This window comes from Molossus molossus, unplaced genomic scaffold (genome assembly GCF_014108415.1).
Source record: "Molossus molossus isolate mMolMol1 unplaced genomic scaffold, mMolMol1.p scaffold_m16_p_4, whole genome shotgun sequence".
Taxonomy (NCBI): Eukaryota; Metazoa; Chordata; class Mammalia; order Chiroptera; family Molossidae; genus Molossus; species Molossus molossus.
The window spans coordinates 17,335,353-17,362,032 of NW_023425377.1; the positions used below are offsets into that span (position 1 = coordinate 17,335,353).

The 26,680-nt window shown below is 42.4% G+C and overlaps 1 protein-coding gene and 1 pseudogene across 1 annotated transcript; both read left to right on the forward strand.

The window, feature by feature from the left end:
• The first annotated feature begins 5,083 nt into the window (after window positions 1-5,083).
• Window positions 5,084-26,004, forward strand: HAVCR2 (hepatitis A virus cellular receptor 2). Its single transcript, XM_036241037.1, has 7 exons — window positions 5,084-5,265; window positions 6,711-7,049; window positions 8,199-8,282; window positions 14,250-14,290; window positions 16,265-16,391; window positions 22,510-22,546; window positions 24,458-26,004. The coding sequence occupies exons 1-7, from the start codon at window positions 5,211-5,213 to the stop codon at window positions 24,615-24,617; spliced, it is 843 nt and encodes a 280-aa protein (XP_036096930.1). The 5' UTR covers window positions 5,084-5,210; the 3' UTR covers window positions 24,618-26,004.
• LOC118616725 lies at window positions 12,970-13,098 on the forward strand (annotated as a pseudogene).
• Window positions 26,005-26,680: the final 676 nt, after the last annotated feature.

A 26,680-nucleotide genomic window follows, 5' to 3' on the forward strand; every position in this document is an offset into this window, starting at 1 on the left:
TGCGAGTCCCCTGAAAGTGATTCCTGACACAGCCCGAGTCTCTGTAAGGTGTTCAGCCAGGCAGAGTAACTGGGTAGAACTCCTCAAAGCCATGTGATGACTTCTGCCATCCTGTGTCTAATAGATACCCATCGTTTCCTTCAGAAATTCCATATTACGGAGGCATCTTTTCCTCTTTGGGGACACCCATATTCAACACAGCAGTGGTTTCTACTCTCAAAACAAACTGAAAGATTGAGTAGACAGAATGTTCTTGCTGTTTGCCAAAAAATGGGAAGGTCACTGAGGACTGTTGGGCAAGACCCAAAAGTCCTACAGGGAATATGCAGTGTGTCAGCGTTTCCTCAGACATTTGTCTCAGCATTGTTCATGCTAAAAACAAAACAAAACAAAGAAATGTTTGTACATAGAGAGAGGTACACAGAAATATAGAGAGAGGTATATATTCAGAGGCACACAGAAAAATACCTGAGAGGAGATCCATTATGTTGATAGTGCGCATTTCATGGCTCTGGGATTATGGCCTTAGTTTTATTTATTTATTTGTATTCTTATTTAATCTTCCAGAATTTTCTGCAGTGAATATGGCATAATTTAAAAACAGGGTTTTCAAGTATACACGCGCAATGTTACACATGCTCTTAAAGGGAAGTCACATAGCTCCCTACAATCTGGAAGTCAGAATATCTATCGTAAAATTGCTTAACTTAACCTTTTACCTGTAATATCCAACTTTAGTGTCTCATTTGCAAAACTTTGAGATGAAAGGTACATGGAACCTAGATGAGATATTGAGATTTAAACAAGAGGATTTTCTATTCAGATAAGTACATATCGGATTCTCACCTTCAGTGGGCACTGTGGTAATCGCCCTAGTGTCCATTCCACAGCTCCCTCACTGTGTAGGGCAGATTCTAACTGAACTGAACTGTTCCAGATAACGCCATCTGGCTCACCCACTGTTTTCTGTCTCCCAACCTGGGCAAAATGCTCTAATTTCATTTTATGAATTTTGTCAAGTGGCCTGTTAGTTGTGTCTTATTTTTGTAATTCTAATCACGTATAATTCTATGTTTTCATTGGGTGTTTGGAGGCTATCATCAAGGGGTCAGATTTTCTGCCACTTTTCCTGCTGACAAAGGGAGCAAACAAAACACCGACTTAATCTCTATGGTAATATCTTACATGGTAATTTTCATATAGTATCCTGTACATAATTATAACCAACACTCAACTGCCCCTGAAGAAAATTCACAGTGAACTTTCAAAACACAGTTTAGAAACAAATTAAAAGACAGAATCGTTTTTAAAAAATATTCTATTGCCCTGTGCAGTTTTACTCAGCAGTTAGAGCACTGGCCAGCAGACCAATGAGTTGCGGGTACATGTCAAGGGCATGTACTTCAGTTGCGTTTTGACCCAGCCCTGGTCAGGTCCTGAGAGAGGCAACCAGTCATTGTGTCTCTCTCACATCCATGTTTCTCTCTCTCTCTCCCTCCCACTCTATCTGATGATAAATAGGAAAATATCCTTGGGTGAGGATTAAAAAATATATTTTATTAAGTTTGTTGGGATGACACTAGTTAATAAAATTATACAGGTTTCAAGTGTATCACCTAATTTTTGTTAAGTGGAATGTATGTATGTAGCTGTAAGAAAGAATGAGGACATTCTCTATGAGCAGAAATGGAGAGATCTTCAGAATGGAATGTTAATTTCAGAGAGAAAGCTGCAAGCTGATCCATCTTGGCATCTCTAAATGTGAAGCAACCAGACAATTGTGATGGGATCTGAAACTCACAGCCCTAGTTGTGAAATATTCTTATCAAACCTCTAGTGCTAAGTTTCATTTATAGAAAACAGATAGAAAAGAGAAACAATTTGAATGACACTGCAAGTGAACAGACAAAACCAGAATATGGAACATTCCACAGGGCAACTGGCTTACAAACCCAGTCAGTGTGAGGGGAGGGGGAGGAGGGAAAACTCCTAGATTAAAAGCAGTTAAGAAACCTAACACCAAAGTGCAATGTAGGAACTTTTCTGGGTCTAGATTTTTAAAAACCTATTCTAAGATAACATTTTAAAATTTTATTTAACTTAATTTAGGATTAAGAACCACTTTCTTTATTTATTTCATTACTGTTTACTTTCCATATTATTTTGTATTGGTTTCAGGTCTACAGCATAGTGGTTAGACAGTCATGTACTTTAAAAAGTGTACCCACTTGCCCTGGCCGGTTTGGTCAGCGGTTAGAGCGTCGGCCTGCGGTACAGAGAGACCCGGGTTCGGTTCCTGCTAAGGGCACGTACTTCGGTTGCAGTTTGTCCCCGGCCCTGGTTGGTCGTGCGGGTGGCAGCCACTCGATGTGTCCCTTCACGTCGATGTTTCTCTCTCTCTCTCCCTTCCTCTCTCTCTCCCTCCCACTCTATCTGTACAAAAAAATGGAAAATATCCTCGGGTGAGGATTAAAAAAAAAAAAGTGTACCCTCCCCACTCCCCTCCCCAATCAGGCCGGTTTGCTCAGCGGTTGCGTGTCAACCCATGCACCAAGAGGTCGCCAGTTCAAGTCCCAGTCAGGACACATACTCAGGTTGTGGACCCAATCCCCAGTGAGGGGTGTGCAGGAGGCGGCCAGTCAATGTTCTCTCTGATCGATGTTTCTATCTCTCTCTCCCTCTCACTTTCTCTCTCTCAAATCAATACAGGAAAAAAAAGAAAACACAGGTTTAAAAAAATAATAAAAAATAAAAATTGTACCCCCAGTATTTCCATACATGACTACCTGGCACCATACTTGGTTATTACAATGTTATTGACTGTATTTCCATATATGCTATATTTTACATCCACATAACTATTACCAATTTGTACTTCTTTTTTTTTTCCTTTTAACCATTTTGTACTTTTTAATCCCTTTGTCTCTTTCACCCAATTCCCCACTCCTCTCCCCTCCAGCAGCCACCAGTCCTCTCTCTGTGTCTGAGTCCGTTTCAGTTTTGTTTGTTTGTTTATTTTGGAGAACAGTTTTTAGATAATCAGGGGAATTTGCTATAAACTGAAGAATTAGGTGCAATTGGATAGTGCAAGATAAAGGTACAAGGATGGGCATCATAATGTTTGCAATCATTTCTTTAAAGTCCAGAAAGCCACTGCAGGCCGGAGAACATTTCTCGAACTCTCCCTGCAGTGAGAAGCGACTTCTTAGAGAGAGGACAGTGCAGTCGGTGGGGCAGGAAGGTGGCAGAGTGACCCTCGCCGATGCCCAGTGGGAGAGGCCTGGCCACAATGTTGGCTGATGTTTTGTTCTTCATTAGCAGCTTTACTGAGGGAGGATTCACACACCACATACTGTTAGTAAATATGAGCCCTGAGCCCATGGCTAATCGACTCTACCTTACACTTGAATATGAGCATTTGCTGGTTGGTATTGTCAGGTGGGCAGACCTATTAAGGGCAAATATCAAATTCATGAAACATAGTTTACAGTGGACACATCTGGAGCTTAGGGACTTGCGTTTTTATTTGAAATTTGTCAATGATGTGCCTTTGTGAGATCTTTCCAGGCCTCAGTTTCCCTGTGTATAAAATGAAGAAGTTGACGGTGATCTCCTGAGTAGCTCTAGCTCTGTGACGCTGTGCAAGTGCAAACACTGAGCAAGCTGGGGATTTGCATGAAATGCACTTAATGGCATAAAGACGGGAAGCAGGGTATTCAGGAAGGAAAGACAGAGGCCACGGAGTTTGAGAAACTCTTCGGTCTGTGATCTCACTTGTCTTTTTTAAAGAACCCTTGGCTTTGCCCGGCCGGTGTGGCTCAGTGATGGAGCGTCAACCAATGCACCAAGAGATCACTAGTTCGATTCCCAGTCAGGGCACATGCCCAGGTTGTGGACCCAATCCCCAGTGGGGGGCATGCAGGAGGCAACCAAATGATATTCCTCTCATTGATGTTTTCATCTCTCTTTTCCTCTCCTTTCCTCTCTCTCTCTCTCTCAAATCAATAAAGAAAAGAAAAGAAAAGAAAAAGAATCCTTGGCTTTTAAGTATTCCAGGCTGAGACTGTGGGTCTGAGATGTTACCGCAGTGATGGAGAGTGTGGCTGTCATTCAATACGTTCCATCAGTTGATGCCAGAAGCCCCTGGGGTGGGTGGGGAAGGGACATCTTGTGTATATGAGATGAAACCATATTAACGTCCCCTTAATTCCACCACAGGAGGGGAAAAGAAGCGTTGTCAGAAGAAGTGGAAGAGTTTGAAAGGTCAGGTCTAAGTCAGGATATGAACACAAATTCCTCATTTTGTAAGTTTTATAAATAAGGAAACCGAGATCCAGCAAGGCTGTATGACGTAGGCCAGTTTGTGTTGGAACAAGGCTAAGAATTAGGCTCCTGAGAGAGTGGAAAGGGCCCGTAAAAGTGAAGATAAGGGCCCTGGCCGGTATGGCTCAGCGGTTAGAGCATCAGCCTGTGGACCGGAGAGCCCCGGGTTTGGTTTCCACCAAGGGCACGTAACTTGCTTGCAGTTTTTCCTGCCCTGGTTGGGTTCATGTGGGTCTTGATGTGTCTCTCTTACATTGATGTTTCTCTCTGTCTCTTCCTCCCTTTCTCCTGCCTGTTCTATTTGAAGATAAATGCAAAAAAAAAAAACGAGTCCTCGGGTAAGGATAAAAAATAAAAATGAGGATAAGGAACATGCTATTCATGGTGGTATTCTCCAGCTCCTAGTCCAGTGCCTGACACATAGTAGGTGCTTCATAAGGAATGATCACGACTGACTTTCTGAGTGAATGCATGTGTTTCTGCCTTGTGTTCTCTGGTAACCAGCTGTACCCAGACACAGTCTATTTCAAGCAGAGGGCTGTTTCATTGAAGGTATCAGAAGGCTTTCTACTCGCTGAGAGATGCTTTGATTTTTGAGGGTATCACTTTTTTCCCTGAGTATTGCTTCCTCTTTGTTGATAATAACAGGATAAGTAGCAGAGCCCTTACAGGATGTGTGATGTAGCATGACAGAGAACTGGGGTTTCCTTTGATGTGACTGTAGACTTGGCAGCGTTAATAGAGGAATGATCAGTAGTCTGAGGTCGTGGTGTGCTGGGCTGGCTGTCAGGGAAGTGGTCACCAGTCCTGTGACTGTGGAGTCGAGACGCAGCTGCAAGAAGAAAACGGCACCTCAACAGAGCCATCTTGGGCTTTTCTTATCACCCATGTTTTCACATCTCTCCTTCGACTGTGTCCTTCTGTGGCTGCTACTACTCACAAGTAAGTGTGCACATGGACTTTTGCCCTGGGATAGTGCAAGTTAAACATACAAGGTTGGTCTTTGTACTGTTTGCAATAGCGAAAGTTTGGAAGGAGCCTCGGTGTTCTCAAACAGGGAAGTGGACAATAGAAATAAATTGTTATATATCTATGAACCATAAATCTGGCTAAACATAATGTTATGAAATGTCTCTAAGTCAATGTTAGTGTTATAAAAAAAAAGAGGAACAATGCGTATAGTAGACTTTTTTGGTCCATTTGTACTGTAGGGTGTGGGACCACACAGATGCTTCTTAGTATCTGGGGAGCGGAGCTAGGACATGGGTCAGAGCAGAGGGGGACTAGACTTTCCATACACCTTTTACACTGTTCAACTGTTTTACAATGTATGTTTATTTTTTTTTTAAGCAATTAATTTAAAAACTGAAAACAGTAATATCGTAGCTTCATTTTCAGGCAAGGGTTTTTATTCATTATGTGCCTGGTGCTTAAAAAAAAGAGAGAGAGAATTGTCTTAGGATAAATGCCCTTTGCTGATGGAGAGACAACCAGCCCAAATGGCTGAACTGTTTCCAGGCTGACAATGACGCTCTAATTCCGTCAGCCCTGCCCTCCAGCGTTCACAGGACGGGTCACAGCCCCCTCCTAGAGCACTGCTTCTCAGCGTGAGTTTCCAGAAGCAGCCATGGAGCCATCCCAGGGAACTTGTTAGAAATACAAAGTTTTATGCCCCATCCCAGACCTGCGAAGTCAGGAACTGATGAGCCCAGGCTTCTGTGCTTTAACTAGACTCCCAGGGACTCAGGTGCCCCTCAAGTCTGAGAGTCATTGCTCTAGTGGATCCTCCTTCAAACAGGACAGCAGCAGTGGTTTCTTTCTGTTTTTATCCTCACCAGAGGACATTTTTGCATTTATCTTCAGATAGAGCGGGAGGGAGAGAGAGAGAGAATCATCGATGTGAGAGAGATACATCGACTGCCTGCCACCCACACGACCCAACCAGGGCCGGGGACAAACTGCAACCGAGGTACATGCCCTTAGCGGGAACCAAACCCGGGTCACTCTGGTCCACAGGCCGACGCTCTAACCACTGAGTGAAACAGCCAGGGCAGCAGTGGTTTCTTCTTTATGCTACAAGGCATTGTTTGAAAAAATTTTTTTAAATATTTTTTCTTTATTAATTTTAGAGAGAGAGGAAAGGAGAGGGAGAGACAGAAACATTGATGAGAGAGAACATTGACTGGCCGCCTCCTGCATGCCCTCCACTGGGGACCGGGCCCACAGCCCGGGCATGTGCCCTGACTGGGAATTGAACAGGCGACCTCCCGGTGCATGGGTCGATGCTCAACCACTGAGCCACACCAGCTGGGCTTACTAGCACTTTTCCTGAAGTATACCAATCTCACTCAATGCCTCTATCTTGCTCTTCTTTTCTCTTTATTTAGGGTCTTTGGAAGGGTCCCTCACAGCCGAGGTGGGTCAGAATGCTCGCCTGCCCTGCTCCTACTCTCCAGCCACCTCTGAGGACATTGTGCCTGTGTGCTGGGGCAGGGGCCCCTGTCCTGCCTTTCAGTGTCATGGTATGCTGCTCAGCACTGATGGGAGAAACTTGAACTCCCAGATATCCAGCAGATACCAGCTAAAGGGGAATATCCACGAAGGAGATGTGTCCTTGACCATAGAGAAGGTGACTTTAGCTGATAGCGGGGACTATTGCTGCCGCATCCAATTCTCAGGCCTATGGAATGATAAAAAATCAAACCTGAAGTTGGACGTCATACCAGGTGAGTGGACCTTTGCATACTTTCTTTATTAATAATCACCTGATTATTAATATAAATATACTGATTGGTCTCACCACTGACTTCTCCAAGTGCAGCCCTGGTGGTGGGCCCCTAAGACCTACAGACCCACCAGCAATGCCCAGCCAAGTTTAATTCCTCCACCTATACTGCAACTCATGGATGGGATCTATCAAATGGGAGGAAAGGCCTAGATCAGTGGTTGGGACCCTGACTGCTCATCGGATTCACCTAGGGAGGTTTTTAACACCTATAGATGCTTGAGCCCTGTGCACAGACCAGAGAAACCGTCCTCTCCAGAGGTAGAACCTCAGCACTGGGATTTTATCAAGTCTTCCCCACTGAACTGTGCGTGTGTGTGTGTGTGTGTGTGGGGGGTTGGGGGGGTGCATGAGCTTGTATGTTTTAAGATTTATAGAGCATGAACTTTGTAGCTGATGGAGTTGAGTTCAACTCCAACACTGCCTCTTACGAGCTGTGCAATGTTGGACAAGTTACAGACACTGTATGACCTTCTCCTTAATGAAATATGATAAAACCTACCATGGAGACTGTTGGAAGGATTTTAGGAGATAGTTTATGAAAAGTATTTAGTATATGGCGGTTAGTTCCATTATTAACAATTAGACTGTGATAATGATGAGTGTAACATAGTTGTTTTTTTAGAAATATGATTTTATTAAAGAGGAAGGGAGAGAGAGATAGAAACATCAATGTGAGAGAGAAACATTGATTGGCCGTTTCCTGCACACCCCCTACTGGGGCTGGAGCCCACAACCCAGGGGTGTGCCCTGACTGGGAATCAAACTGGCACCTCTTAGTCCATGGGATGATGCACAATCCACTGAGCCACACCGGCCGGGCAGTAACACAGTTTTTCAAATGTGTAATGAGCATTTTAAATGTGTAATGTACTCTCAGGGAAGGTGTCCAGGTTTGAAAGTTGAGCACGTGTTTCTCTTTATTTGTTGCCCATTTGATTTTTGTTTTCAAGCGAAAGCGAAATTTATTTGAAAAATAGGCTCCCTGTTGCAGGGAGGGGACCCAAGTGGGTTGCCACCCCTTTGGTTTTTGGAAACAAACTGTCTACTGTCAGAGAAGCCTCATCCTTACATTGCTTTCTGACGTTAGCCAAGGTCACCCCTGCTGGGACGCCGTGGAGAGACTTCACTACGGCCTTTCCAAGGATACTCACCACCGAGGATCATGGCTCAGGTGACTATACACGGGGTGCAGGAGGAAGCGTGTAGGTGGTTTCTGAGTTTGGGAAATTTTGAATATGGGGGATAATGAGGACACAGTTTAGGAGTGGAATATGAATGTTTGTGTGCACATGAGACAGTTTCAGGTTGGGGGGAGAGGGGAGACAGACCCATGCTGGGAAAATGAGCCCTGGGCTCGGAGCTGGATCAGTCACCACCTGGCCCAGGGCCACCACCTTTCACTTCTCTGACCTCAGCCTTCTTTTCTGTCTGGAGAAGTTTGGATTTCATGACCCAGTAAAATTCCTGACCTCCACCTAAAAGAATTTCAATCTACATATTTTTCCAAGTAAGGAAAGTAAAATTTCTATGTAATAATGCCATCACTGAAAAAAAAGGACAGACTTTTACATTAAGAAAATTTAATCTGCCCCGGCTGGTTTGGCTCAGTGGTTAGAGCGTCGGCCCACGGCCCCGAGAGTCCCGGGTTTGGTTCCTGCTGAGGGCACGTACCTTGGTTGCAGTTTGTCGCCCGCCCCGGTTGGGGTTGTGTGGGTGGCAGCCACACGATGTGTCTCTCTAACAGTGATGTTTCTCTCTCTTCCTTCCTCTCTCCCTCCTGCTCTATCTGAGGGTAAATGCAACGATGTCCTCAGGTAAGGATAAAAAAAAAAAAGGAAAAGAAAATTTAATCTAATGAAGAACTTTTTTTTTTTTTTTTGGTTGATTCTAGAGAGAGGAAGGGAGAGGAGGAGAGAGATAGAAACATCGATGAGAGAGAACATCGATCGGCTGCCTCCTGCGTGCCCCCCATTGGGGATTTGGCCCACAACCTGGGCATGTGCCCTGACCGGGAATTGAACCAGTGACCTCTTGGTGCAGGGGTCGACGCTCAACCACTGAGCCACACCAGCTGGGCTAATGAAGAACTCTTTACATTGTACTATTATTCCTGGTGATAGTTTGTCTTGAATTGGCCCCAGTCCATGTTCAGGGTTGAATTAGGTGATTTCCTGCACCTCTTCTACCTGGAATAAAGCCCAGCATCCTCCTCAGATTTTGATGCCAGTAAGAGCAGCTTCATTCTTTAAGTAATTCAGCAAAGACTTTTCCGTGCTCCTCTAGAGGAAAAGTAGGGTTAGACAGCAGACTTCAGGTGACATTGATCAGAAAGGTTAATCTTAAATGTTTTCTCTCAGAGAACTGGTCTCTCCTAAACTCTCTGTAGTCTGGAGCTCAGTTTTTTATTCCTTAAAATGAAGTTAAAGATAAGTAAATCTGATTTCCTAATGTCATAAATTTCAATAAGTTGCATTTTATGAGATTTAAATCAGAAGTGTGATTAAAGTATTTAGCCAGTATCTGATCATAGTATACATTCGATGCATGTTAGTTGTTGTTGTTAACGTGAACAGTAAGAACCAGAGGCAGGGTGCGAGTGTGGGGAGTGCGTCAGTGACGGGTAGGATGGGCTCTCCTGTCAGCTCTTCATACGAGATCTGTGAACTCGGTCACGTTGCTCAAACTCTGAGAGGCTCAATGTTCTCACCTCCGCAGCGTCTATTTCACATGACTGTTGTAAAGATTGAATGTGCTAATGTTAGTGAAGATCTCAGCATAGTACCTGGCTCGCAGAAAGCTTTCAAAATGACTTATCATTATAGTTGTTAAGTTCAGCTCTCAAGGTTTATTCTTTGGTGGTTCTTTAGTGATTGTTCGCCACCATCCTGTATGCAGTTAGTGAGGAAATGAAATATGGTGGGAACAGATGATCACCCACAGTGTGGGCTGATCAAGTAACACCAGATATTTATTGTATGCTATTATTATATTTTTTAAAATCCTATAACCTAGAAGGGACTTCAGGGGTCACTTTACCCCACTGTCTCATCCTGTTCTCCAATGTTCTCTATTTTATTTTTTATTTTTATTCCTCACCTGAGGATATTTTTCTACTTATTATCAGATAGAGTGGGAGGGAGGGAGAGAGAGAGAGACAGAGAGAAACATCGATGTGATAAAGCCACATTGATTGGTTGCCTCCCGCATGACCTGACAGGGACGAACTGCAACCGAGGTACGTCCCCTTGACTAAAATTGAACCTGCGACTCATTGGTCCGCGGGCCGATGCTCTAACCGCTGAGCAAAACCAGCCAGGGCAACTCCAATGTTCTTTATAACCTCACCACCAAGTAGACATTCACTCTGTGCCCACACACGTCCCTGAATGGGGAGTTCACGTCCTCATGAGGCAGAACATTTCTTTACGGTTGTCTGTGCCATAGACAGAAGTCTCCTTCCTTTCAGGTTTTACTTGTTTGTTCCTTCTCTCTGGGCAACACACAGGGGCTATCTCTTGCATCACAGAATATAGACACAGTACCTATAATGGCCGAGCTTTTCAAATACCCAAGAAAATATTTAAACAAACTAAAAAAGGCAATTCCTTCAAAATAGGAAAATAAAATGAAAAATTTGAATTAATGATATTTAATTACATATCTACACTAGGTAACATTATGTCAGTTAGTTATCCTCAAGTCAACTCATACGTAGTTATATACAGTCATCCCTTGCCACTCGCTTCGACTTTTGCGCTTCATCTTATTGCGTTTTTTTTTTTTCCAAATACTAGACTAGACTATATTTGGAAAAACTGCAATAGAGTGCAGCCGGGAAAGTTGCAGCGTGAAGGGGAAGGGAGGACTGTATATAAATAAAGAATCCTTCTCCGAGGAAATTCATTTATCGCGGTAGAGTCTGGAACTGATTAACCGCGATAAATGAGGGCCGACTGTATCCCTTTTATTTAATGTGGCATGTGGGCACGTTTAATATGTTTGCAATAAAGTGGAATGGAGCTTAGTAAGAGTTCCAAGGATCCTGGAAGCTCCTAAATCCACCTTGAATACAGAACAAAAGCAATCTCTCTTCCACCTGAAGGAGGGAGGACTGGGTCATTGGGTCATGGGTAAGTCTTCAGCTCTGGAGGACTTTGAATCTCAGGTTTTCCAATGAACAGTTTTGGTTTGTTTGTTTGTTTTGTTTTGTTTCTTAGATTTTTATTTACTTTTTAAATTTTCTAGGGAGAGAGGAAGGGAGAGGGAGAGAGAGATAGAAACATCGATGAGAAAGAACATCGATTGGCTGCCTCCTGCATGCCCCCCACCGGGGATTGGGCCCACAACTTGGGCACGTGCCCTGACCGGCAATCAAACCGGTCACCTGTTGGTACATGGGTCAGGGCTCAACCACTGAGCAACACCGGCTGGGCTTTTTAAAGATTTTTAAATGTTGATTTTTAATGAGAGTGGAAGGGAGAGGGAGAGAAAGAGAAACATTGATATGAGAGGGAAACATCAATTAGCTGCCTCCTACATGCCCCCTACAGGGGATCAAGCCTGCAACCTGAGCATATGCACTGACCGGAAATCGAACCCGCAACCTTTTGGTGCACAGGATGATGCCCAACCAAAGTGGGCCACACCTGCCAGGGCAGATTTGCCAATTAATAGCTGTGTGATCTTGGGCAAAGTACCTCTCTGAAGTGTAATTTTTTCATGTGAAAAATGGGAAAATAATAGTACTTACCTATTGTGGTGAAGATTAAAAGAGATTGTGCATGTAAAGTACTAGGCACCACGTCTGGCACATAATACATGCTGGATGACAACGATGAAATTTATATACTTTTAAGACCATCACATCCCATCCTCATTTCTGCCTCCACCACAGCCAAGTCTTGGGTTCCCTAGGAAAATGATTACAACCTCAACTTCCTCCAACTTTCCACCATCTCGGTTGATGACTATCCATGTGAAAATAAGCCATGATGACCTAAAAGGACTCTATTTTGTTGGTCATTTTCACTGCAAAATAAAGTGGGGGGGAAAAAAAAAAGGGGGAAGAGGAGAGAAGTCAGAAAGTTTTACCATTTAGGCCAAGAAAAATAAATATAGGGAAGCAGAAACTAGATTTACAGTAGAAAATCTTGGGTGTGGTTAAGATTTATGTTTACTTAGTAGTTCCACCAATGTGGTTCGTATATTTTAAATTTCATTTGGGAAATAAAAACAAAGGTGAATTTTTTTTTCTTTTCAAAGAGAGAGAGAGAGAGCGCGAGAGCGAGAGCGAGAGAGAGAGACATCTATTTCTTATTCCACTTATTTCTGCATTCATTGGTTGATTCTTGTATGTGCCTTCTTGACCGGGATCAAACCCAAAACCTTGGTGTCTATCTGGATAATGCTCTAACCAATAGGACTTTAAAAAAATTTTTTTAGGCTGCGACTTTGCTCATAAAATATTAAAATCATAGTCTGTTAAACCAGGGGTTCCATATTAAAGGATTTAGACGTTTAAGTCTCTGGAAAAGTAACTATGACGCAAGAAGTTTCAGAGTCTCTGAGTGAACTAGAAACATGAGAAGGCTTACTTTGTTTTCCTGAAGCTGACAGTCCTTAGGATGCAGTCTATGAGGTGAGGGCCTGTGCTCCTCTTGGTCACTGCTCTGTCCCCTGTGCCTGACAGAGTAGGTGTATAGTACATGTTCATCGAATAGGTAGGCAGATGAATAAATAAACAACAGGGAAGGCAAGCTGGCAGCTGGGCGATGTGCTGCACTTCTTAGTAGTGACAGTGCCAATGTGAAGGCAGCAGAGTTGAGTGTATGCTTAGATTTACAATAGCCCAGATACAGATACTTACCTGGCAGGGGAGATACCATGATCACAAAGGTGGTTTTCCCAGGGCGAAGCTTATCCATTGCCCTCCGGATGTGCTGACCCGTGTGATTTCCCCAAATGTGGGAAACTCGACTGCATTAATAAAAAGATTTTAAAAAATTATCCAGATACGGAAGTGACCTAGGTGTACATCAATGGATGACTGGATAAAGAAGATACATATATACATAATGGAATATTATTCAGCCACAAAAACAATGAAATCTTGCCATTTGTGACAATATGGAAGGAACTAGATGGTATTATGATAAGTGAAATAAATCAGACAGAGAAAGACAAATACCTTATGGTTTCACTTACATGTAGAATCTCAAAAACCAAAACAAATGAACAAACAAAACAAAAACAGACTCATAGCGAGGGATCAATCTGATGGTTGCCAGGCTGGGGGGAAGGTGAAAAAGGTGAAGGGGAATATAATCATAATATTGTGATAAATTTCCACAGCGACAAATGATTACTAGACTTACTGTGGTGATTACATTGTAAGGTATGTAAACAAATCACTATATTGTACACCTGAAATTAATATAATATTGTATGCCAAATATACTTAAATTTAAAAAAAAAAGTGTACACTAAAGCCATGCAGACCTAAATTGGAAGACCATTTATTTCTGTCATTCACGAAGCTGTGTGACCTTGGTTAAGTCACTTTCTAATTCTCGGCTTCTTCATCTATGTAATAGAGCGAATTGTCCCTACTTTAGGGTAGTTGTTCTGAATACTAAATGAGATACTTCAAGAGTTCAACATCATGGCTGCTCATGGTAAATTGTGGCGATAGTTATTGTATTTTCACTTTTAGGCCACCAAATATCCTGTCTCCCTTTATTGAGAAAATGCCAAACTTTTTCAAGAAAATCAACTTTTGTTGTCTGTTGAAGTCTAATTACAATATAATGCCTGCTTGAGTGTTATCAGTGTTGGAATTTTGCAAACCCCATTAGGGCTCTGTGGACACAACAAACTACACATTCAACATAGGTCTTCCTGGAAGAAATCTCCATTTCATAGAACTTAAGTAGCTGGGTTCATCACCTGGGTAAAAAAATCCTAAAGTTAATTGGTAAGTGTCCAGTAAATTTTGTTGATCTCCCAATTACTTATCGTGAAGAGTATGGAGTAGAATTAATTTCAAATAGGATTATAGGCATCTTTAAGATTTTTTAAAACTCAGGTAAAAGAAAACATTTTTAACTGTTTTACTGGTTATTCTTCCTCTTTGTGACAGAGACACAGACACTGGAGACCCTCCATGATAAAAATCAAACAGTAAGTAACGTGTGTGTGTGTGTGTGTGTGTGTGAGCTAACACTGTTTAACTCAGAGGAAAAAAGTATGGTTTTACCCTTCCTTCCCACTCTTTCCTTGGGGAAAAATGCCTTGCTCTTCCTTGGTGTCTGATTCCTTGACAGTAACATGTTGATGACCACAGGCCTCACTGCTGTAACGTGGGCCTGCTGTAAGCATGGAACGCAGTGGTGCATGCAAAGTGCCTGGCACATAGTAAGTGTCGCAAAACCAGAGAAGCATTAGCATTTTGTCCCTCTTCCCAAAGTTCACAGCTGTATACCACTGTGGACGATTCAGAGACCTTCCACCTCCCCAGAACATATTTGTTCTTGCTTCCATTGCAATCCAATGGAAAAAGATTATTTTTTCTTTAAATTGATTTATTTATGTAGGACAAGATACCAGTCAGGAATATGCTAAGCCAGGAATTTATATATCTAACTATAAATTATAAAATATTACAATGAACGATGATTTTAGTGTTCCCCACTGTGTTAGAGTAAAAGGGAAACCTTAGAAAGTAAACTTATAGCAATGACTTAAAAATTCTTTGAGCTGTCCTCATTCATTTGACTCAGTCTCCCACCTGTGTGTTCCCAACTGAGGCTCAACGTTTTGTATTTGTCCCACTCTTTTGTTCAAGCACTGCCTTGTAAGTACCTCTGTGTACCCATGATGCTTGATGCCCAGTACTCTGCATATAACACTCCTGCAGTAAATGTTATTGAATAAATGGAAGATTGCCCTGGCTGGTTTGGCTCAGCGGTTGGAGTGTTGGCCTGCGGACCAGAGAGTCCCAGGTTCGGTTCCTGCTAGGGGCACATACCAAAAAAAAAGATAAAAAATAAATGGAAGATTTAATTTTCTTGACTTCTTTGTTTTAAAAATGTTTACTATAGCCCAGCCAGTGTTTCTCAATGGTTGAGCATTGACCCATGCACCAAGAGGTCACTGGTTTGATTCCCAGTCAAGGCACGTGCCCAGGCTGTGGGCCCGATCCCCAGTTGGGGGCATGCAGGAGGTGGCCAATCAATGCCTGTTATTGATGTTTCTATCTCTCTCCCTCTCCCTTCCTCTCTCTCTAAAATCAATAAAGAAAAACAAAAGTGTTTACTATATAGCCCAGCTGGTGTGGCTCAGTGGACTGAGTATCATCCCATGGACTGAGAGGTCCCGGTTTGATTCCTGGTCAGGGCACATGTCCTGGTTGCTGGCTCGATCCTCAGTAGCGGGCGTGCAGGAGCAGCCAATTGATGTTTCTCTCTCTTGCTAAAAAAAAAAATCAATGAAAACATATTTTTTTAAAAAGTGTTTACTATTGATTTTAAAGGGAGAACATGGACTAAAAATTTAGAAGGAGAGTTTTATCTATGTGACTCTCAGTTATCAAAAAATTAGATTAATTACAGCAATAGCTATACATATATTTTGATTAAGCATTTATCATGTATCAGGCCCTATGCCAAGCGTTTTATATTTTTTGTCACTTAATTTTCCCAATAACTCTATAAGGTGAGGCAGCTCTTGGTGACATTGCTTGGATTTGAACCCAGAACTGTCTGGCTTTTAAGCCATAGTCTTTCTGTGAAAACAGCAGTTTCACTGCAAGACACCAAATTTAGACCACTCTGAAACTTTATAGGAATACAAGGGGATCTTGAATGAAGAGGATGCTACTCTAAAGCCCATTTCTGTTTATGGGAGAAGGGAATTTATTTACTAAGAGCTCCTTTTTCACACAGCACAGGACACAGGTAACTCTAAAGATTAAGTTACTCCCTTTCTTCGGGTGTTTTGAGCCATGTCTGGAAGGGAACAGATCAAGGATGGCTTCAAGGTCCATGCACTCCTGTGATGCTGTAAAAGGTATGGTCCTATGCACAAGTCATGAAAATGGCTGAGCATTCAACCAATTTCTGGCCATATGCTACAATTCTGTTTGTGTTTCCATAGCAAATACACACAGTGACTGATGAATTACAAGACTCTGATGCAACCACCAGACTAAGTATCTACATCGGAGCAGGGATCTCTGCTGGGCTGGCTCTGGTTCTCCTCTTTGGTGCTTTAATTCTCAGATGTAAGTCACTTGATGTTGTATCTCTCCTTCTGATAAGGAACTGCTAATATACAAACCAACATAAACTAGATATAAATATAAAGCTTATATAAGCTTTATATTTATATCTACAGATGATTAGACTAAAACTGTTTAGTTCTTCCAAACCCTAGCAATGATAATAGCTAATTTTGATTTGTATATGTAACAGGCAGGCATTGTTCTAAATGTTCTATATACTTTTTATCATAATCTCCTTATAAGGTAGGTAGGATTATTATCCCCTTTTTACAGTAGGGGAGAATGGAGTTTAGAGAGAGGAAGCCACTTTCAAGGATTGCAGATTCGGTAAGTGGCAAAGCCAGCGTTCTAATTCAGACAGGCTGATTCCAGTACCTGTTCTGGTCTTTTGTTAAGAAAATGAACCTTTTTAATTTATGAATATGTCTAGGTTTATTAGGAAGCACAACATTGAAAATCCTTCCCTTCTGTGACTTTTTCTATCTTCTTTGTTTCCCAGGTATATAGATCTTTAGAGTGAGGTGTCAAGTCTTTTTAATCCTGGGGCATGGCCAGGACTGCAGTGTGAGCATGTTCCTCCACCATGGCACTCAGCACATGCATTTTTATTTAAGTTACTTATCTTTATTTTTTTAAATGTTATTAAAGGATGAGTTATATACAGTAAACCTCATATTTAAAGTGTATTCAACTTGATGAATTTCAGTGGATGTTTTATTTATATTTTTATCTTTATTGTTGAATGTATTACAGATGTTCCTCATTTTTCCCCCATTGACCCCCTTCTCCCCACTCCTGCCCCCCCTGCCATCTTTTCCCACACTGTTGTCTGTGGCCATTGGTTATGCATATAAGTTCTTTGGATTATTTCTTCCCGCCTCCAACCCCCTTCCCTTTGAGGTTTGTCAGTCTAGCAACCAATTTGTACTTCTTAATCCTTTCACCTTTTTCACCCATTCCCCCAAGCCCCCTCCCATCTGGCAACCAACAAAATGTTCTCTGTATCTATGAGAATGTTTCTGCACTGCCTGTTCATTTTGTTTGTAGATTCCATTGTCGATAGATATGTATTCACTGCCATTTTGTTTGTTGATATATTTTATTTTTTTCTTCAAAAAGACCCTTTAAGACCCTTTATCATTTCATATAATAATGGTTTGGTGGTGATGAACTCCTTTAACTTTTTCTTGTCTGGGAAAGTCTTTATATGGCCATCGATTCTAAATGACAGCTTTGCAGGATAGAGTAATCTTGGTTGTAGGTTCTTGGTTTTCATCACTCTGAATATTTCTTGCCACTCCCTTCTGGCCTGCAAAGTTTCTTTTGAGAAATCAGCTGACAGGCTTATGGGAAGTCCCTTGTAGGTAACTAACTGCTTTTGTCTTGCTGCTTTTAAGATTCTCTCTTTTGCCCTGGCCAGTTTGGCTCAGTGGTTGAGCATCAGCCTGCAGACCAGAAAGTCCCGGGTTCGGTTCCTGCTAGGGGCATGTACCACAAAAAATTTAAAAAATAAAGGATTCTCTCTGTCTTGAACCTTTTGCATTTCGATGATGATGTGTCTTGGTGTGGACCTCTTGGGGTTCATCTTGTTTAGGACTCTCTGTGCTTCCTGGACTTGTATGTCTGTTTCCTTCACCAAGTTAGGGAAGTTTTCTGCCATTATTGTTTTGGATAGGTTTTCGATTTCATGTTCTCTCTTCTCCTTCTGGCACCCCCAAGATATGAATGTTGGCACACTTGAAGTCCCAGAGGCTCCTTACACTATCCTCATATTTTTGGATTCTTTTTTCTTTTTGCTGTTCTGATTGGGTGTTTTTTGCTACCTTATATTCCAAATCGATGGTTTGCTTCTTGGCTTTACCTACTCTACTCTTGAATCTGTGTAAATTATTCTTTATTTCAGTTAGTGCCTCCTTCACTTCTGGCTGGTCCTTTTTTATGCTCTTGAGGCCCTCACTAAGCTCACTGAGGTTCTCACTAAGTTCATTGAGCATCCTTATAAGCAGTATTTTGAACTCAGCATCTGTTAGGTTGTTTATCTCCATTTCACTTAGTTCTTTTCCTGGGGTTTTGTTCTGCTCTTTCATTTGGGACCTGTTTCTTTGTCTCCTCATTTTGGCTGACTCCCTGTGTTTGTTTCTGTATATTACTTAACAAGAGGTAAGGGTCTATCTGAAACCAGATGCTGCTTGTTTGAAAGAATTTAGGAAAACCTGATCCAAGACAGGCCACTCCTATGGTTAAGCAAGTGGCAACAGCTTGGGTGGGTCTGAAAGTTGGGTGGGGCGGGGCCTCAGGGAGTCACCAGGGCGGGGCTACCAGTGTGAGCCAGGTTGCTGGAGTTCCAGATATGGGGGCTGTCTGCCCCCAGGGAAGGGCTCACCAAAGGAACAAAGGCCTCTGACAGCACGTTTGTCCAGGAGAAAACCCCCTCTCCAGCCCTCGCTCCAGTGCCAAACAGCTCAGTTCTTCCCTGTATGTCTCTGGCGCCCCTCGAGCTGCCTCTCCTCCGAGCTTAGAGGGAGAGAGTCCGATAAGTCCGTGCGCGGGCCCTTTAAGGAGCTGCCTGGGGCTCCAGCCGCCTCAGCCTTCCTGAGCCTCAGTTCCTGCTGGTTTTTCCAGCCAGAAGTTATGGGGACTCTCTTCCTGGCACTGGAACCCTGAGCGGGGCACCTGGTGTGGGACGGGGACCCTCAGTCCTCAGGAAGGACCTTCCCTGCCGAGGTGTCCTCCTGATTTTTATCCGCCACACGTGGGTGTGGGACCAGCCCGTCCCCTCTGCCCCTCCTACCAGTCTCGATGCAGCTTCTTTAATTCCGTAGTTGTAGGACTTCCATTCAGCTGGATTTCAGGCGGTTTTGAATGAGGGTTGTTCTGTAGTTTAGTTGTAACTTTGATGTGGTTGTGGGAGGACATGATACCGCGTTTACCTACCCGCCATCCTGACCGGAAGTCCCAGTGAATGTTTATTACACCTGGTAATCTATTACCACAATCAAAACCCAAACACTTCCATCAGCCCCAGCCTCACACACTTTCAAAATTGTGATATATTCTCTTCTCTTTGATGGCAGAGGCCAAGGCCTTATTCTCCGGGACTTAGTGCATTCCAGAACTTTTCATACTAATACACAAACGTGGACTATGTGTAGGGTGACCAACTGTCCCACATTTGTCCAGGACTGAAGGGAGTTCCTAAGATGTGGGACTTCCAGTGCTAAAACTGGGACAGTGCAGGGAAAACCAGGGTAAACTGGTCACCCTAACTGTGTGGCTAGAAGCTGTCAAGTGCTGTATGTGCATTAAATTCTATAACTACACTACTGAGAAAGGTACTAATATTATTCTAACTCACCAGATGGAGAACCAACTTGCTGAAAGGTTCAGTAGCATGCCCAAAGTCACACAATTGCTGGATACAGGATTGGAAACCAGGGCTCTCCTGTTTCTCACTGTTGTGTGATTTTGCCATTATTGCTAAATGAACTGTGTAGAAAAAGAAACTATGCTACCTCCATTTACCAGGGTTTACCAAAGGTAGTAGTGGAGTTGTGAACTGATCACATGAATATGACATCTGTGGGTTGACAAGGAGCAGCAACACTCACTACCTTTTTGGGTACTGCCAAGGCCCGAATATTAGGGACCGTTCTAGTATGTGTAAAGAGGTTTGGAGGGAGGGTAATGAAGACTGGGAAGTCTGACATTTTGTACACACACACAGGAGTGGGCAAAAGCAGGTTTACAGTTGTTGTATGGAAAAATATACAACATAAGAATAATTAATAATACAAAAATAAACTGTGTTTTGTGTACTCACAAATGTACCAGCTTTTGCTCACCCCTGTATATCTCCAAAATCATAGCTACTTAGAAGAAAGATGGGAGGTCCTGTTCGATTTGCTTAGATCTCTTCCCTAGAAGTTGCTCAAGAAAATCTTACAACCAAGATGACAGGTTTTTAAGTCATGACACCCAAGCTCTAAACTGGCTCAGTAATGCACTGCAGTCCTGTATCTTTCTAGTGTACTCTGAGATGAACATCCGTACCTCACTGCCATTCAAGCCTCCCTCATTTCTCACTCAGCTGATGCCTCAGGCAAGACTTCATTCCTCCTTCCCTCCCTTTCTCTAGAATTTTCCCACGCTTTTTTCTTTTTTTGTACATGCCCGTAGTGTGAACCGAATTCAGGACTCTCTGGTCTGCAGGCGGCACTCCAACCACTGAACCAAACTGGCCAGGGCTTCCCACGTTTTTTATGCATGTGATTTTCATTAATGTGAAAACACGTTCTAGTTGATACATTCCTCTCCAGCTGCTCCCACGTCCCTGCTCTCCTTCACAGCCGTATTTCCCAGAAGACTTGTTCCTGCTTCTCACCCCCAACCCCCTCCTTCTCACTTGCCAACCTACCATCTAACTTTTACCCCTAAAGCATCATGGAAATAGTTTAGTCAAGCTCACCAATGACCTCTAATTTTGCTAAATGCAATAGACACCTTTATCTTCATTGTGGTCAATCTTTCAGCAGTATTGAAGTTGACTCTCTCTCATTCTAGAAAGTCTTCCTTCTCTTGGTTTCTAAAACTCCACTCTCCTACTTCATTGGCCATTCCTTTTGGGTCGTTTTTATTTCCTCTTCAGCTTGACTTTTAGATGTTGAGATGCCTCAGGGCTGGCCATTTCCCTCTCTCTATACCTCTACATGATGACCTATATTTTCATAGCCGTAAATATCATCTTTTCTTGTTGTTAATCCTCACCCAAAGATATTTTTTTTATTGATTTTTAGAGTGAGTGGAACAGAGGGAGTGGGGGAGAGAGAGAGAAACATTGATGTGAAAGAGACTTATTGATTGGTTGCCCCCTGCACATGGGGCAGGTATCAAACGAGGGCTGGGTATCAAACCTGCAACCCAGGTATGTGCCCTTGACTGAGAATCAAACTGGCAACCCTTTGGTGTGTGGGCTGATGCTCTAACCATTTAGCCACACTGACCAGGGCTTTAAATGTCATTCTTAATATCTCTCTCCAACGTTCAGAATGTTTGTCCAATTGATACATCCACTTAGCTGTCTCCCACATTTAACATGTCCCGTGGAACTCTAGAGTCTATAGTGTACCATCCTAGAATGCATCCTCTCCCTCCCCGGTTCTCCCTATCACTGTGTTACACTGCCACCCATCTGACTTCTTAAACCAGAAAGCCAGAAGCCATCCCTGAATCCCCTTTCCTCACTCCTACTATACAATTCAAGTCCGATTCCTGCAGCCTTTCTCCAAAATATATCTAAAATCCATTTGTCATTCTGCATCTCTCTTGGTCACTACCTTACTCTGAGGCACCATCATCCCTAATTATTTCCACACTTCTTTATATCTCCTTTTAATCCAATTTTCTCGTAGCAGCCTGAGTGATCTTCCTAAACCCAATCACATCATATTTCTGCACTTTGTTATTTCTTACAGGTCTTAGAATAAAATCCAAACCTTGATTATGATTTAAAAGGTCCGATAGATCTAGCTCTAGCCTACCTGTCAGACCTTAGCGTGGGCCACTCCCTTATTTCAGACGTGTTTTCAGTTTCAGGCACTCACCAGGATCTCTATCAGGGGCTTTCTCTGCCTCAGATGCTTCTGGCTCTTCACCTGGCTGACTTTCAGAGTCAGTCTTCAAGGTCACCTTTTCTGAGAGAGCTTTCCTGACCACCTTCTCTATTCTCCGTTCCAGTGCATTGTTGGCTTCCTTTATATCACATCACAGTGGGAAATATTATTGTTACTATTATTATTTTTAAAATCCACCTTCGCTAGAACATAAGCTTAACAAAAAAGGGCTCATAAATTATCTTTGTATCCTTGGTGTTTAGCATACTACGTACCAGCCACGTAGTAGGTTTCCATGTGTTTGTTAAATATGAAAATGCATCTTTATTACTTTCTAGCCTAGTTCATGTAATAAACCAAGACACACATTGGTAGTTTGATTTAATTAAATCTAAGGGGAGACCAGATTTCCTTAAACAATCCTTGCCTCCAGTGATCCCATTTTATTTCTTGTCTCTTTTATTTTATGAAAATAGTTTTAATTTACTTTTCTTCCCTTTTTAACCTAGGGTATTCTCATAGGAAAGAGAAGTTACAGAATTCAAGGTAAGAATAAGGGTGGGGTAGGGGGAAGTGGGAAACAGGGACGTTCTACACTACTATGACTTTGATCTTTGCTCTGAGAAGTCCTGCCATGGGGCTTTGGGATCTAATCTTATAGTTCCTTCTGCTTTAGGCCTAGATTCATGAAATGTAAACATGCTGCTCTGTTTACTTCCTGATTCCTTTAGCTTCCTTAGTCCTAAAGTTAAGGTATAGAATTTATCTCCCCACGATGAGAAATGCTTATTTATTTCTATGTTAACCTGCTAACCGGGGAATAACCGGGGAATTCCCTCTTCACTGTATGCAACGTTTGACGTATTTTTATGTCCCGCTCGGTTAACAGGTTAATGGGTCTTTTCAGTCATCTGACTCTTCAGTTGACTGAGCATTTACTACATCTAGGCTGTGGTCTGGGCGTTGGGCCCTGTAAGTGAGCAAGAAACCCAGAATTTACTCTCAGGCCTTTTATAGCCCAGTCCAGGTGTTCTTAACTCTGATAACCGATTAGAATCACTTACACAATCTGTTGTCGATGACCCCAGAGCAAATGAACCAGATTCTTTAGGGATGAGGCCCAAGCATAGGTATTTTTTTTTTTTAAAGCTTCCCAAGTGATTCTAATGTGTAAATAGGGTTGAGAACTGCTGGTCCTTTATATTGCAGTCTTAGTTTCCATTCCTGACTATATTCACATGTGTCCACACACATGCATTCACCCCAATTCCAAACACATATAGCTTACATAACTTTTACTACATTTGACCAACATTAGGCACATTGGTAGAATGCAGTATATTTCAAGAAAAAAAATTGACTCTGTTCACTGAATACTATCTAAAACAATAATTTTAGTAGAAAATTATTATTTATGAAGTCGAAACAAAATATTTATGAAGACAAAGGAGTCGGCAGTAAACAGTCAGAAGTAAAAAAAGGTCAAGTAAAATATCTATCAATGGTTTTAGGTTATTTGTGTCACTATTCTTTCTTAGATCTGAAACTTGAATGTGATAACATTCATAGGTAATATTTACATGCATTAATTCACTATTTGTGACATCATTTGGTTAATATAAAGGTGCACTCCGTAGAAAATAAGGAACTTGTCTGCCACTATAACAGCTGTATTCTCTAGCACAGCACCTGATACTTAGAGGCATTTAATAAATATTTGATAATTGAATGAAGAAATGCTACTTAGAGCAGCCTGGTGTGATAGAGTGCCAATAATTCCCATTTTACAGATGACGATCCTGAGACACAAAGTTCACTAGTATGTAGCCTTCATGGGATTTGTGTGCTTTATTCACTGCTGTATTTCTTGCTGCACAGAGCAGTGTGTAACACACTAAATATTTCCTGAGTAAATGAATAAAAAAACAAAATCCAGTTTACCCAAGATTATATGACTGGTATGTGACGGAGACAGAATTCAAACTCAAACTCTGACTGGATACATATCATTTTTTTTTTGCATTTTGAAATTGTTCCAGGCCATATAACAATGGAAATAATAGCACAAGGAACAATAGAATCCTTCACCATGATGTATAATTTAATATTTTAATAGGTTTGCTTTATCTATTTATTTATACATAATTTTTTTTTTCCCCTGAACCATTTTGAGGACGTTTTAGACATCTTGACACTTAACTAAACCTCAGTCTATACCTCCTAAGATAAAGGATATTCTCTTAGATCACACAATGTCATTATTATACCTAACAAAATTCTGATTAATTCAAATTGTCTTAATGTTCCTCAAATTATTCTACTTTATGATTCACTCCTAGTCAGGACCCAATCAAGCATCATCTATTGCATTTGGGCTGTCTCTTCAGCAAAGTCTCTTCTCTTCATTCTCCATTGCCAGGGAAATGTCACCTCAACTGCAACATTTTGTTTCCACAGCCTCATCACATTGGCTAACCTCCCTCCCACCGGGATAGAAAATACAGTAGCAGAAGGGATGCGTGCAAAGGAGAATATCTACACCATTGAGGAGAACGTGTATGAAGTGGAGGATCCATCAGAGTATTACTGCTATGTCACCAATGGGCAGCAATCCTGACACCCTCTGGGTTGTCACCAGTCTATGCCATGAGCCCCAGCCTCCTTTTTGAGCCTGTGTTGTCTTCTTCTTTTAAAACTATCAGCTGTGTCAGCGGATTGGCTTTAAGGTCCTGCCCATGGCTACTGAACATTCTTTTTCCATTTTCTCAAGATAACTAGCTGATGTGAGTACTGAACCATGACCTGCCCAATACTCAGACGTGTTACATTACCTCTGCATTCCAGCCAACAGATTACTCATCTCAGACATGCTAATCAGGACATTAGAACTGAAATGACCTTCTCTGAAAAGTAGGAATTCTTACTACTGGGTTTCCTGGATTCCAGGAATTTCAGTCCCATGAGGTGTCCAGAGGAAATTACATGCTGAGGAGTGTGCATGTCTTTTTGGTACAGAAAGTCTAAAGGGGCCACTGATTTTCAAAGAGAACAGTGACTCATACGAGGTTAAGAAACGACTGGAGCAGAATAGATGGTCCTGAAGGTTGCCTTTGAGTCTCAGGTTTCTGCTTCTTTGAATGAAGACTCCTGGTAGTAAATGCTCTGCAGACCTCTCCTTTTCCAGGGAAGAAGACAGCCCAGCGGGCCGGGGGTGTGGCAGGAGCCCCTGGAGAAAAAAAGAAGCACACGTGGCGTGTGTGGTCAAGTTCTGCTTGGGGCGCACTCAAAAAGAAATGTCTCTGACCAACTTCTCCATCCATGGAGAGAACTGGAGCCGTGTTTTCCACAGAGGGGGAACAGTGACTGGCACGTCAGTTCCATTTCCTGGTGGGCAGAGGCAGAGGGCTCCAGCGATCCGTGCTCCTCAGCATCCGGCCCCTGAGCTGCCAGCCAAGGTTGTGGAGACCAGGTCTGCCTCACTCAGTTGTCGCCTCTGCTCTCACACGTAATAGACATTTACTAAATATCTTTGGAGGGTAAACATTAAATACACAGAAAAGTAGCTTTCTGGCAAGACTTTTAGACTTAGAGCTGAGACAGAGCCTGACTCCTTGGAGAACTCACGCACACCCCTCAGCGCCACGTGTGCGCTTCTGCAGGAAAGTGGCTGCTGTTCCTCTGCATCGTGTCCCATGGCAGGAGCTGGGACGTTTGTTACTCCCTTGTCTATTTCCCCTTTCTGCTGAGCCTCCTTAATGTGCACCTGTCACTGCCTGAAAACGGCCCCTCCCTGGGTGACGACTAAGCTGCTGCTACGCTGTATGCCATGGATGTCAGTCACCTGGAGGGAAGGGACTTCAGAACACACTTGGACCAGATCACTGGTTCCCCTCCAAAGGAGAACCTTGCCCTGCATGTATACACGGATTATCATTGCAGTGATGTTTGCAAGAGACTTTCCCATCAGTAGGGGAACAGGTGGTTATTGTGGTTCATCAGCACACTGGTGCAGGTATAAAGAATTCAGTGGTTTCATCACTGAGTTGTTTTGCTATTCTAACAATTATCTATTAGTGCTTCCTATGTGCCAGGTAGTCTGATGCTGAGACCAGCGAGAGAAACCAAAAGATGCATTTCTGACCCCACAGAACTTCTAGTCTGACAGTCAGGAGTGTTCGTTCCATCCATTTTTCTGTGAACATTCATTGGCATCCACTTTGTCAGGCACTGTTTCAGTTCTAGGAATAGAAGAGTGAGGAAGCAGATGAAACCTTTTCTCTGACAACACTTATTTACTTGTCAGCGGAGCGTGCTCTATTGCTAATTCTAAAGAAAAAAAATCTTCTAGAATAGAATATATAGTGGATGCATATTTTTTCTTTAAAATATATCTGGAGCCCGGCTGGTGCGGCTCAGTGGTTGAGCATCGACCCATGCACCAAGAAGTTGCTAGTTTAATTGCTGGTCAGGGCACATGCCCAGGTTGTGGGCCCGATCCCCAGTGGGGGGCATGCGGGAGGTGGCCAATTGATGGTCTCTCTCATCGATGTTTTCATCTCTCTTCCTCTTCCTCTAAAATCAATAAAGAAAAATATTTAAAATAAATAAATAAATAAGTAAAAAATAAAATATATCTGGAAGAATATACTCAAATTAATATGGTTACCCCACAGGGGCAAA

Excerpts from the sequence above, each read along its gene's own strand:
- HAVCR2 (XM_036241037.1), top strand. The coding sequence starts at position 5,211 with ATGTTTTCACATCTCTCCTTCGACTGTGTCCTTCTGTGGCTGCTACTA. Across the intron at positions 5,266-6,710 it reads GTGGCTGCTACTACTCACAA|GGTCTTTGGAAGGGTCCCTC; the intron begins GTAAGTGTGCAC and ends CTCTTTATTTAG. Across the intron at positions 7,050-8,198 it reads GAAGTTGGACGTCATACCAG|CCAAGGTCACCCCTGCTGGG; the intron begins GTGAGTGGACCT and ends TTCTGACGTTAG.